Below are 13,341 nucleotides of genomic sequence, written 5' to 3'. Positions count from 1 at the left end.
GTAGCTATTGAATTGTTTCAATTAGTCACTTTACAGTAGAGAAAAAAACACCAATCAAACCAGTCCTGCTATTTCCTAGTAGAAGTGTATATAGATTGTAATTTGAGTCTATTTTTATCTGTCTCTCAAAAATACACATGTATACGTTTAGTTAAAAGAAAATGTGGGGTTTTTTTTAAATGATTGCATTCAGATTCTTTCTAATTACAAGGTAAACAGACTTGGTCTACACCGTTTACCAGTTCTCCCTTACATTTAGTGAGCAATACCTGATATAATAAAAGAAAATTAACTTCTAGAAGGCTCCCACTTAATCATCTGTTGGTCAGGAGTGAAGGGAGCAGCAGAGAGAATGAGGGAATTTCTCTTTGACCCCAACAGTTGAACAGCTTACACTCTGGAACATGAGATTTGATTATCTTAGCATGTGTTACTACAAATGTTATTAACAGTCATAAAATTCTCCAACTCTTTTAAAAACAAGTGACAAACGAAGCTTTGGACTCTTTCTGACCTCTAGTGAATTCTACAGCTGTATTATGCAGTGTAAAGTAGTAACTCCTTTTGTTTGCTTTTCATTTACCAACTGTTAGTTTATTTGATTATCCCTTTGCTTTTCAAGGACTAATGACTTCTCATCAGTTTAACGTGTAATTCATGTGATGTTTTTAAGTTATTTTTTAAATCAATGACTTTTAGTTGATGTGTAATTTTGCTGTAGGCTTCTGTATGAATTTGCTGCTGAAACAAAGAGTTAATCAGAAGGTTCCCAGATAGTGCCATGCATCATGCCTTTGTGCATGAATAAAAAGTTGGAAACCGCATGAAAGCAGTAGTTCAGTTACCACACAACTGGATATATTTAAGTCTGAACGCTTCATAACTCTAACTACTGGGGAGTTGCAAACTTATAAATAACCTTGCAATTGGTTAAAACCATATTAAAACCATATGAACAAAGACATAAAGCATTTGGTTAAGGGGGCTCAGTAAGTGCAGTAATCCTGTTGAAAGTAATCTAACCAGGGCAGCTCCAAAGCTTAGGAGTGCCTGCAAGTGTGGCAACAGTTATGAGTATGTCAATATTTCATGTGTAGGAGGGCATAATATCCTACTTAGGTGGAAACCTTTGCTATGGTTTTTTGGTTTTTTTTTTTTTCTTTTAAAAAATATTTTAAAATTCATACACTTATTTTTAAAGGCAAGTTTCAATGCATTAAAGTCTATTAACTTATTAGTATGTGCTGAATGCTCCTCGAAATCAGGAAACTCATCTAAATCTTCCTTATATGTGTTCAGAGATCAAGATGGCTACTATTCAGACTAATCAGAGTTTCTAGGAAGCCTGATCCTTAAAATCAGACTTCTAAAATAATTAACTACAGAGAGCTTTTATAAGTAGGCTGCTTGGGTTTGCATTTATTCATCTGATAATTTTTTTGCCTGTAACACTCCAGTTTCAAACTTTTTTCTAGAAACTTTAAATTCTGATGAAAATGAAAGTCTCAATTTTGACTCCAGGAATTAGGTCTTAAAAGAGGAAAGTACCATATTGTGACAAACAGTATGAAATTCTACTACTGAACAACTTTGGTGTATTTTCTGCTGGTAATGGACTTGCATAAGCCACATTGACACATGGAAGACAACTGAGGCTTGCCAGTCTGGCAAAGAAACTTTAGTGTAAATTCCTCATTATCTGCTTTTAATATCTTACTTTTTGGTTATAGTTTAAGATAGATGATAGATATTTAAAAGTGGACTTAGTGGCCTCTCTCTCTTCACATCTTTTCAAGCAAGCTGTTTGCTTTGAGGCACTGTAATGTAACACAAACCTGTAGTCTGTGGCAAGGATGCTAGTCTGTGCTGTATGTTCAGCATACAAAGACAGTACTGGAACAGTATATGAACAATATAGGGAGCTTTTAAAACTGAAAAGAGCAGTATATTGGGGTAAAAATTCACTAGACTGCCTCTCTTTGGTTCTTGAAATCATTGAATTCAGGTATTTCACTTAAACAGAAAAATCCTAAGTCAGATCAGGTTGTGACAACGTCATAGAACTCGGCATACCTTTAATTTATGCAACCTGCAAATTGGTTAGAGAAGATACACTTTCTGTCTTGCAATATCTTAAAATATAAGCATTCCTACAATAAGTTTGTCTACTTTGCCAATTTAATTTCTCTAGTTTCTTGGAGCAGCTCCCGCTACTATGATGTGGAAAATAAGCTCTGGATGTTCACCACAGTTCTGCAAAACCAAAGGCCTTGCTTTTAATTGTAACAATAATGCTACTATTGTGTTTATCTACTTTGCCATCCAAAGAATTCCAGCAGTTGCATGCCTGCGCACCAGTAGGATGATTGACATGGTTGTAATAAGGTTAATGTTTAAACTTCCCACCCTTAATAACTAAAATATCCAGAGATAAGGCTGAAAGTCAATTTGTAATTATCCCTGCTGTGCCAAGATGTTGCAAAAGATTCCAAGTGGAGGGTAATTTAACTTTTCAGCCCTAGCTGTTAAAAAGTAGTAAGAAGAAAGTGAAAAGCTTGGGATATTTGTATCCTGACTTTCCAGGGGAAAAAAAATTATACATGTTTTGTGATTCCTTCTTAGTAAAACTGGGAATAGTTTTCTCCATCTTCTACTGAAAATATCCTTTTTATATTTCAAATATAGCAAGTTGTTTGCTTTTTGTTTACTGTCCATAGTACATGAAGGGAAGAGATCACAGTTAGCAAATAAGCTACTAGAACATTTAGTATGTCATAATTCAATTGAAATACATGGAGACAGCGTATGATAATTATTTGTAGTCATTCTAACTAAAGTACTGTCCTCAGAAGAAATAATATCCCTTCAGTCATATGCTCTGTGGCTTCTGTGAATGACCCATATTAATTCAGTTTCTAGAAACTGACTCTTTAAATTAATGTTAGGAACTGCTTCCATGCTAGGCTACTGAAATAAAGGGTATTACATCATTGTCCAAACACGTCTACTTAAATAAAAAGTATTTGTTTGCAAAAAAAGAGGTATATATATTTTAAATCTTTTACACAAGGATCAGTGTGCGTGCCATTTTCCATTTCAGACTAAGCATACATTTCAGATGTGGAAAAAGCAAGCATGCTGAAATAATTTGAGGCACGGGTATAGTCGGATCAGTCTTGGTAATCCAGAAGGGAGGGGTGCCCAGTGTATTATTACATTTCATATATTATTTTTCAAGAGATGGATGCAATCAGTCATCTTCTCGCATATGGTTTGAAAAAAAATTGTCTCGCTGGCAAGTAAACTGTTATTTAAGTACACAATCCATGGTACTACAGAAACAGTTTTGCCAAACTTGTCCAAGTATTCTCACATCCTTAAAGATGGTATAAATATCATTTATAGCAAGCCGTTTACTTCAGACTATATGGAATGCCTTTCTGCTCCCCTAATCTAAGTGTCCCAGTTTGCATTATGGCCTTTATTGCTTCTGTTTGATGGAGTGATCAGTAAAAATTTAATGACACTATAAAATAATAAAAATGTCATTAATTTACTACGGATCTTGGATGCAGTGGTTGTAAAGTTACATTAATAAACAGAATATTTTTTACAACAAAAAGCATTGTTACGTGGGAACGTATAAATAACACACATAAATTTAAGAGCAATTTTACTGTTAGCACACACATTATTATGGAATAGCCAATAAGTGTATAAAACATAGTATATAAAATTTTATGAAAATATACTGTGCACATCAAAAATTCAGCTTTTATCTAAGTGCAGAGAAAAGCCATTATTGTGTGCTTACTCTTTCATTGCTGTTCTTTCGCTAGATCACAATTTTATATTTGTTTCTAGTCATTTTGAAGTTTGCAGTCTTTTCCGAGGTAGAGGCTACTGCTTCCTTTTCCTTTACTCTTCACTTCACTAAATCATTTTTTTACCTTCCACACGTGAAGAAAGAATTGATACTTTCTGCTAGAACATGACAGAAAAGCTGCTAATTTAATGCAAAGCTAAAAATAATGCCAAAGGGGTTGAAAAGCTTGCTTGGTGACTCTGGAAATAAGGGATAACTATCTAGCAGTCTATCTGTCATCACTGAGGCTGCTCCATCACTGACTGTGATAATATGTGAATATGATGGATGCCACAGCCTTGTGGCTCATAACATTTAACATTCATCAGCTCTCACTAACGGGGGCTTTATAATTTAAATATCTTTATTTAATATGCAACATCTACCTCATACATCATAATTTCAAAGCACTTAGAGAACCAACAGTCCTGCAAGACAGTTGAGCTGACTTTAATTTTTTTCAATAACTTTTACATTTTCTTCATGTTTGTGACTGACAACGCATAAATAAGTGCCTAATTCTATCACAGAATGGAAAATTAATATTTGGCTGCTAAGAAGAATCTTTATTCTCTTTTTCTCATTTTACAGAAGTGATTGTTTTTACTGTGTGTCCAGCATATGAAGAAGCACAAAGGATATGAATTGTTCTGGGAAGAGCTCTAAGTTTTCTAGTGCAAACTTGAACTGACTGTGTTGATGTAGTCATGAGAAAGGATTGTCAGTGTCATGTCCTAAACCTTTTTTTCTAAAATTGGAATGGGAAAACTTAATGAGACTATACAGAATAAGCTCCATAGCCACTACAAAAAATCAATTCAAAAGAGAAGTAAAAAATGCACTTTCAAAGGAAACAAAATACTTGCACACTCCATAGTGGTGCACTTTATTACAAACTCACCAAAATTCTCCTTTAATGTAGGTTAGGGGGGTAGCAATGTACGTGTGTATTCAATGTACATGTGGGTAAATATAATGCATGTGTAGGTAAAATATTTGTTAGTGAAGCTCTGTATAACCATTTACTTTTAATGTAATTTTTGTTAATATGGGATTGTTATGTGAGAACCCTCATCACGGTCCTTGCTCATACTAGGAGAAAGGTGTACTTTTAAAGGATTTTTAGTGCAAATAACTATTTGCTTTAGGATGAATTCAAAATGGGAGCAAAGATAAATCCCGTTAAAATATATTGAAGCCTTGTGGGACAAGTTTCCTCTCTAATAATATATTTCACGGGAATTTGTTGTATTTCATGGAACAGTAAAGGCATCTACTAAATTATTAGTATTGAGGAACATTTTTATGGTTTTTACAGTTCTCTTAAATTGTCTAATCCCAATGCAAATATTGAAATTTTTTGTTAATGATCGCTATGAAGATTACTTTCAGTAAAAAAACAAGCAAGCAAATTACTTTAAAAGACATTTAAAATACTTACATAGAGCTAGCTTTGTTATAGCTTTTTATCAATTAGGAGGGGGTTTATGAAATAACTGTATCTCCTTTGTTTGACAAGAGCAGGTATTTTTATGGTATAAGTGCTTTCATTTCACTGCTCCTGAACCTTATAATGTAATTTTCCCTTTCCTCCTTCCATGTCAAAATATTTATATTCTTTCAGAAACTTTCTTTTTTTCTTTTTTTTTGAACAGAATATTTTCTGGTAAAATCAAAGAGAATGAATGACTAGAAAGATATTCCAAATGTGCATATTGATATGTAGAGGGATCTGTTGATTTTTATAGCAAAAATATACTTCTCCTTCTGAAACACACTTGAAGGCTGTTCTTTCAAGAATACTGTAGGTGCTGTATTACCATTCTTAAGAAAAGGCTTTTAGTGCAAATATAAGAAAAATATAAGTGCCAAAAGCTGTTTTCTTAGTACCGATCTTTGTTTTATCTCAACTGCAAATCAGCCCTCTGCAATGGAATGCAGAATCCTTGATAAACTTATTTTTCATTTTGTGTACCAGTAAAGCAGATCTCATCCTGATGATTCAGGTGTATTGTTACACTGCCCGACATCTTTCAGTAAAATATTGGACCTCTAGTATTGCACCGCCTTTCTGCAGTCACATTTCATTCATAACTCTTTCTTTTCTCATGAGTTCCTTTGTATATGTTAGGTCCTTCATCAACCACAGATTTTATGGAAGAAAATAAGTTAAGTTAACCAAATATAACATGCAGAGTTATTTTGTTCAGTAACTGGAAAATTCTGAAGAACTTTCAGAAATGCAGTTACTCCCTGAAATGCCTCAGCTGCATGTTGTGGCAAATCTAGTGTCAGGTTGTGCTTTCTTGTCTTCCTCTGTAAATTAAACAGAAAATAATTTTTAAAAACTATGGTTGAAAGAATCAAAAGAATGAAGAATCAAAAGAATTCTTCAGTTGATGGCCTGGTGGGGTTTTATTACTGAAAGATAATGAAACAAAATCACATTAGAAAGCAAAAGTATTTGGAAGTGGTGCAAGTGAGGAGACAAGGCCATCAAGTTTGTTTTCTCCTTAAGAATATTTCCAAATTTGTAACTATCATGCAGGAGACAAACTCCTAATGTTTTCTTCTAATGTCTAGTATGCACAGCACAGAACTAGGTCATTGAACAATAGACTGAACAGCAATCAGCACTCTACTTCTGCATAATGCATTAAGTATAACATGGAGTAACTGTTCGTAGAGCTGAAAGCTGGTATTTCATGTCTGTAAATTCAAGCTGACATGACATTTAATATTGTTTCATAGTAATGAACAACAAGGTTTCATTCATTCACAAGTACAACATAATGCCAAATTTAGTCTGAAGAGGTAACAACAAGGCAAGAGGGAAAACATGCTATGTATGTTCCTTCAAACGAGAATGCTAAATTAATGATAACCATTGAATGCTTTGTTACTGATACATAGTACTACAGAGACTACTATTGTGAGACAATATTATATTGTCATTTATAATGTCCTTGTCCAGGAGTTGATTCAGGAACTGGATTAACATATAAAATACCTTTCAGTTTCCACTTTCTAGTTCCAGATTTCCTATGGAGGTCTGGCTCTCAGAAGCTTTCTGTTTTTCTAGGAGCATGCATTCTTCCCTCCTCCCCCCCTCCCCTCCCCCCTTTTTTTTTTTTAAATCTCCTTAGGTTCCCTTTCTACTGAGGTACAATTTAAATTCTTAGACAAAGTAATAATATCAGTTCTGTCATCTGTTATTCCTTCTTTGAAATACTTTTATTTGAAAACCTGTTGTCTAAAATTCAGACTTGTATTTTCTCAGAGGTATGAATGCAAACTTGAATCTCATAGTGGGGAAAAAATTTTCCATTAGATTAGCAATACATTTAAATACAAACTTCCTTCAACTTTTGAATTTTCATGTCTCCCAAATGTTGATTGTCTTTTCCATTTTAAGTTAGAAAATAAGTGGAAAGGCAAAATGAGCAGCATTGACAAGCACTGTTGGCTGCCAAGTGTTTTGTATTTGCATGTACAATCATTTATGCATTATGGCAGTGCAGATCAAAATAATCTCAAAGTTTATATATGTGTTTCACATTTGAAACTGATTTTCACAAATGCAGACATTCAGAATCTGTAAAAATATGCCACTGAATTAAAAGTCTAATTAAATGCATTTATTATTTGTTCACATATAAAAAAAATAAGGCATGTATTGGTGGATACACATATACACAGACACATAATGGGAACTTTCCTGTATGGAGCATTAAAACTACTTCTGTTCTTTTCCAGGAAAGAACAAGGTTTGAAAATTTAGGCCCACAGTTAACAGGGAAACCCAATGAAGATGGAAAACTAGGTCCTGGTGTCATTGATCTTACAAGGCCCGAAGATGCAGAAGGTGAGTTGCAATTTGATGATGACTTATTGAGCTCTGCATCACAGAATGGTATGGCTGCAATGCTGACAGTGTCATAAGTACTGCCTAGCTTACATTCCAAGGTAACAATTGAAAGGTTTCTGTGTGTTTTTGTGATATTGTAATAAGTCCATGGCAAAGGGTGGATGTATGAAAAGGACATTACAGCCCTTCAGCAATGCAACTATTTTTTTTCCAAACAGCTGTCAATTAAGTGTTTACTTTTTATGCTATCAATGGAAATGTAGGGAACATTGAGAAAATTATCCCAGCAAGGCAATATACACATATATATTTAATGAATTTTTAAGTATTTAGCAGCTTTGAAGAAAGTTGGAGCTCTACCCATCCATGCACTCACAAACTACTCAAGATACAGCAAGTACAGTTTTATTGACAGGCAGCTGTCAAATGATAATGAAAAAATACTTCACATTTTCTATATGAAAATGTCTTTTTCATGGTATAAACTTTCAATGCAGTTGCACTCATTTCAGAGAGAGTTCTATATGTCAGGCGTACAGTGTCAAGCCAAGGGTAGAAATCAGTGTTTATTAAGACTGAGTTTAGTGTCTAGCAAGGTTACTCTGCATGCTCTCAAAGTGGATGCTACTGATATCCTCTCTACCCTATGATACATTAGAAGAGAACATGTAAATAGATAGGAACTCTATCAGTCACAGTAGTAAGATGAATGTGCTACTTAGAATATTATGCAACATTTTACCCTCACAATTTACTTGTGTTTGAGAATAATTTTACTCTTTTTTCACCAGACAAATCTTGGTTACACCACCATTCCTGAGAAAAGGTTTAAAATATCTCTAATTTTTTCCATTAATAACCAAACACCTGACAAGTTCAAAATTTGCTTTTTTCCTTGTGTCAATAAATAAGACCAAAAAACTTGTGACTGTTGAAAAATACTGTTCTTTTCAAATGATTCTTGAAATACTGTGAAAATTTTTCTAATAAAAAGGCATTAATATTTTCTGTGTAGATAAACTTTCCTATGAGTGCATTTTCTGTCAATCTGTCCAAGTAAGAACTCGCAAATTGTTCCTTCATTTTGAAGTCTGACAACAACAGCACGTGTACATGTTGTCTTTTTACGATATAGATGGTCGTGATATGCCTGTGATAAGACATCTTATAGCCCTAATTGTCCTTGCTTGCCAACTGACACACATTATCTTTATCAATCTCTAGGCAAACCAAAAGAGATCAATTTAAAAGTATTTTAGGCAAGGACTTGTGTACAGTGGAGAAACTGCAAGTTCAGTTCCAAGATGTTCCTACATTGACTCATCTATACAGAGGAATAATTAACTCTCAAATTTAATTTGTCAAAATATTCCTGCTTATTGGCTTAATATCATGATTGGCTTATCACATGGAACTGACATATGCACCAGGAGCACATGGTAACATGTTTTTTGCTTTTTTTTTTTTTTCTTTTAAGTATGTTCACATGGTCAAGTTTTCAGGTCCCCATAACAGTAAGATTAAATGATGACTGAAACTTGTGAACCATTTACTCCAAATTATATTTGGAAGGCTAGCCCTTAATGAAACATTTAAAATTTTCCATCTATATATATATATTTAGTAGTTCCTTGTAAAACAAATAATTCCAAATTAATTTATAGGTAGCTATTATTTATAAGTTTATTTAGTTGTCCTTTATTGGATGTTGCATTGTTTTTAAACAGAAAAATAATGAACAGAATGTAGGTAAAAAATAACTCAGACAGGTGTTTTGCAATTATTTTTTTCCTAGAAAAGGGATACATGGACTTTCAAAAGTACTTGTTGACTAATCAGTTATTTATAAACTGCTTTGTAAAGGAATTTTCATCCTGCGGCAGCTTCTCATATTTCAGGGTGTTGAAGGATATTTTCCTCAGTTGAGCTGAAAAGTTGCAACAGAATACTTACACAGTTACTGGTTCATATGACATCAAGTCCCTGAATACTTTCTTGGTTTAGCTCATTTCTTTCAATTCATCCTTTCTCTTTCTAGTGTCTTTAATTTAGGATCTTGATAGATCTCATGGTAATGACAGCCTTCCCTGTTACTGGATAGTGTAGAATGAAGCTTTGACATATGTAACCCAAGATACGCTGATGTGTGCCAGTTTAAGGACAGTGTACGTGTCTTTCTAGACCTAGTGGGGCAGTTTAAGGCCTGGTGCATTGCCACATGGGAAATCTGAGTTCATGAATGGATTCAGATTTCCAGACTTTGTTTAGCAGCCAAGAGAGATCTCTGGAATTAGGTGCTGGACAAATGCTTATGTTGATCTCCAAAAAAAGCTGGCAGGAGTTCAAAACTGAGCTGCTTATTTGTCCTTCTTGTTGTAGGCAAGGTGAATTTAGATATTAACAAGGTGAATTTAGATATTAACTGGATATAAAAAAACATTCACAGTATAACCCAAGTTTTGCCCCTTATCTTTGGCAAACTAGCTAAGAGATGACACTTCTGGCGTGACATCATTTAAAACGCAAGCCTGTTGAAAACAGTGCAGCTGAAATATCATCAATTAAACTGTGGCTTCTGATATACTGTACCATGGTGCAGACTCTGCTTATCTTCAAGAATATTAATGCTTCTAATTGTCATGAAATTATTACAAATCTTTCAGGGTGTGCCATGTCATAAAGTGTTTTATGTGTGTTGCTATTATTTTGTGCTTCCGTATGTACCTGTTTCAGCTCTGGATTACTAAGAAACTTTATAACTTATTCAGAATCATAGAATCATTTAGATTGTAAAAGACCCTTAAAATCATTGAGTCCAATCATTAACCTAACACAATCAAGTCCACTGCTAATCCATGTTCCTAAGGGCCACATCTATATGTCTTTTGCATATCTCCAGGGATTGTGACACCACCACTTCACTGAACAGGATGTTCCAATGCTTGACAACACTTTGAGTGAAGAATTTTTTCCTAATATCCAATTTAACCTTCACTGGTACACCCTCTAATCCTATCACTTGTTACCTGGGAGGAGAGATCAAGACCTACCTCACTACAACCTCCTTTCAAGTAGCTGTAGTGAGCAATAAGGCCTCCTTTCATCCTCCTTTTATGCAGACTAAACAGCCCTAGTTCACTCAGACGCTTCTCATATGACATGTTCTCCAGAGTCTTGACCAGCTTGGTCGCTCTTCTTTGGCTTCCTCTAAGAAGAAAGCTTTGTTTGCATTTTACAGTGTTGCCAAGGTCATAATATCAAATAAATGTCAACATTTCTTAACAGCTTTAGTATTATTCTTCAAAGCCTTGGTGTGTTTCACACTTTCTGTTATGTCACTGTTACTTACTTTTAATCTTTTTTCAATTCTTTTTTTAGATATTGCTTCAGTGCAGATTGCTGTGAACATCTTCAGATAGTATTTATGGGTTTCATTCTGTGCCTTAATGCAAATAACACAGTGATATAGAAACTAAAGATTTGTAAAGTTACATATTGGTGGTCAACGTTCTTAATCAGAAATAAATCCAGATCTCTCAGGTCCAAGTGCAGATGTGACAGACTCAGTGTGCGGCTGATAGATCTGTCAGATGCTTTTTCTCCCATCACCAGAATTTTAGAACTTCAGAATTATGAAATGTAATATATTTAGAGAAGATAGATTGTCTATTTGTAGAAGATTTTTTTGAGGGGTGGGGTGGGAGAGTGCTATAACAGATTTACTCCTGAGTCAAGGACTCCAAATTTAGTGCCACTGCTGGCCATAAGCTGAGTGGAATTGCAGTTTGGGATGCATCCCAATCTTCCAACTGATCTAGACAAAGGGGGCTATGGAGATGCAGTTCCACTCCCTGTCTACCTGCACACCTGCTTTTCCATAGGAAACTAAAGTGTGCGGAGACCTAATACATGTCTGTCTCATCCCAATAAGCAGCCAAGATAGGCCAAATCTGGGAAGTGCTCCTGGTTCCCATAGCTTTGACATAGCCTTTAAGGTTCAAGTAATTTGTTACAAAAAAGATCAACAGACTTCTGTGTTTTATGGAATGCCTTTGTAATAGTATCTAGCAATTATTTCTGTCTACTCCTCATATCTTTCCTATAACATATGGCAGTGATCTGAGTTTGACAGGATCAGAGTAATGTTTTCCTTTAATTTTAGGAGTGCTTGCAGTACTGGGTCATTGATCAGAGGCTGAAGCTACATGTATATGGGTTTTTTTGAATTATGATTACAAGATAAGTCTTGAAATTCTTTAAATTTAACTTTATGCAATTAGAAGACAAATATGGAAGAATACTGCAAAATGACTTTTAAGAGTGGAGTTCTTGTTCCTGATCAATGTGTGAAAACTTTGTGTAAGATTAATGGTAACTTGGTGTATTTTCAGGGATGACCCATTCAAAGCCTGTGTTAGTCATAATGACCTAACTGTCATCTGAATGGAGAACCGAAAATCATCAACAAGAGTTTTATATTAAATATGACAGAAACCAACTTCTCTATTACTTCCTTAGCTACCAGCAGGACTGGGCTAACTATGTTAAAAATCATGTTCAGACTATTTAAAAACATTGCCACTGACTGTGACACCATTGATGAATAATCTACAGCTATTAGACTTACATCATTACCTGGAAATCCCATTTGTCATGTTAAAATATATGATACATTTGGAGCTAGCAAAATTCAAAAACTTAATTTGAGAGCCTCATAAATGTTTGGTGTCTGGTATGCAAAATTATAAACAACAGCCAATTATAGAACTAAACAAAGATTTTTTTTTTCTTTTTTTTTCTCCAAACATCATTTTAAAGGAAACATCATTCTTTCTGTAGGTGGGTTCATGATTTTGAATATTTGAGACTGTCAGTACTGAAATGCAACTAACTAGCATGGACAAACCAAGACAGCTTTGAATCTAGCTATAGTTAAATTTTCTTTTTGAGCATGACTGATATATATCAGCTGACCAGCATGTGTATAAAATAAGAGCCATAGGTGAGCCCTGTTTAAATTCCAAGAGGAGGAACTTAAAGTGTTTATTTCTTAATTATCTGAGAATATAAATAGATCTTTCGTTCAAGTTCTAAAAAAGATATTCCTTTCACAGATATTTACTTTTGGTAATAGTACTGCTTCTTTTGAATTGCATAATATGCTCTATGTTTATGGATCTTGTGCTTGCATAATGTGCTCTTATGGATCCTTCTGTTTCTGTGGTTGTGGTCAAATGATTTGGAAATTTGCAGGAAGTATGTTAAGATTTTCTTTTGTAGTAGATGGAAATCTGTAGAATAGACCTAACTTTCCTGTTGACAATTACTGCTTTTACCTTAGCTTAGGTTGCAGTGTAGTTTCCTTCCACAGTCATAGTTACAGTTTCAAATTCCATCAAGACCTGATCTTCATTCCTTCCAATGAATTGGATCTGCTAAAATATAGTTTTCTTGACTGGATCCTGGGCTCAGGACAAAAACATCTGAATGTTATTGTTTTGTAACTGCCTCACTGTGTTAGTTTGTAAAAGAGAAATAACCCTTTTTTATGGTCCTATTTTCTCAAGTGGAAAATCAGATACATTGTGAAGCAAAATTAATTTTTATA

General features: G+C 34.4%; 1 protein-coding gene across 11 annotated transcripts in view; it reads left to right on the top strand.

The window, feature by feature from the left end:
- SOX6 (SRY-box transcription factor 6) overlaps positions 1 to 13,341 on the top strand; it is a 366,925-nt gene that overhangs the window by 326,955 nt on the left and 26,629 nt on the right. For all 11 annotated transcript variants that reach the window (XM_062000290.1, XM_062000283.1, XM_062000284.1 and 8 more), the window contains one exon: positions 7,622 to 7,730. In XM_062000290.1, the coding sequence (XP_061856274.1) occupies positions 7,622 to 7,730 (109 nt within the window). The remainder of the gene's footprint in view (positions 1 to 7,621; positions 7,731 to 13,341) is intronic.

The sequence above is a fragment of the Colius striatus genome, chromosome 7 (assembly GCF_028858725.1).
Source record: "Colius striatus isolate bColStr4 chromosome 7, bColStr4.1.hap1, whole genome shotgun sequence".
In the NCBI taxonomy this organism is placed as follows: domain Eukaryota; kingdom Metazoa; phylum Chordata; class Aves; order Coliiformes; family Coliidae; genus Colius; species Colius striatus.
The sequence above is the reverse complement of the archived record's forward strand: the minus strand, read 5'-3'. Positions and strand labels throughout refer to the sequence as shown.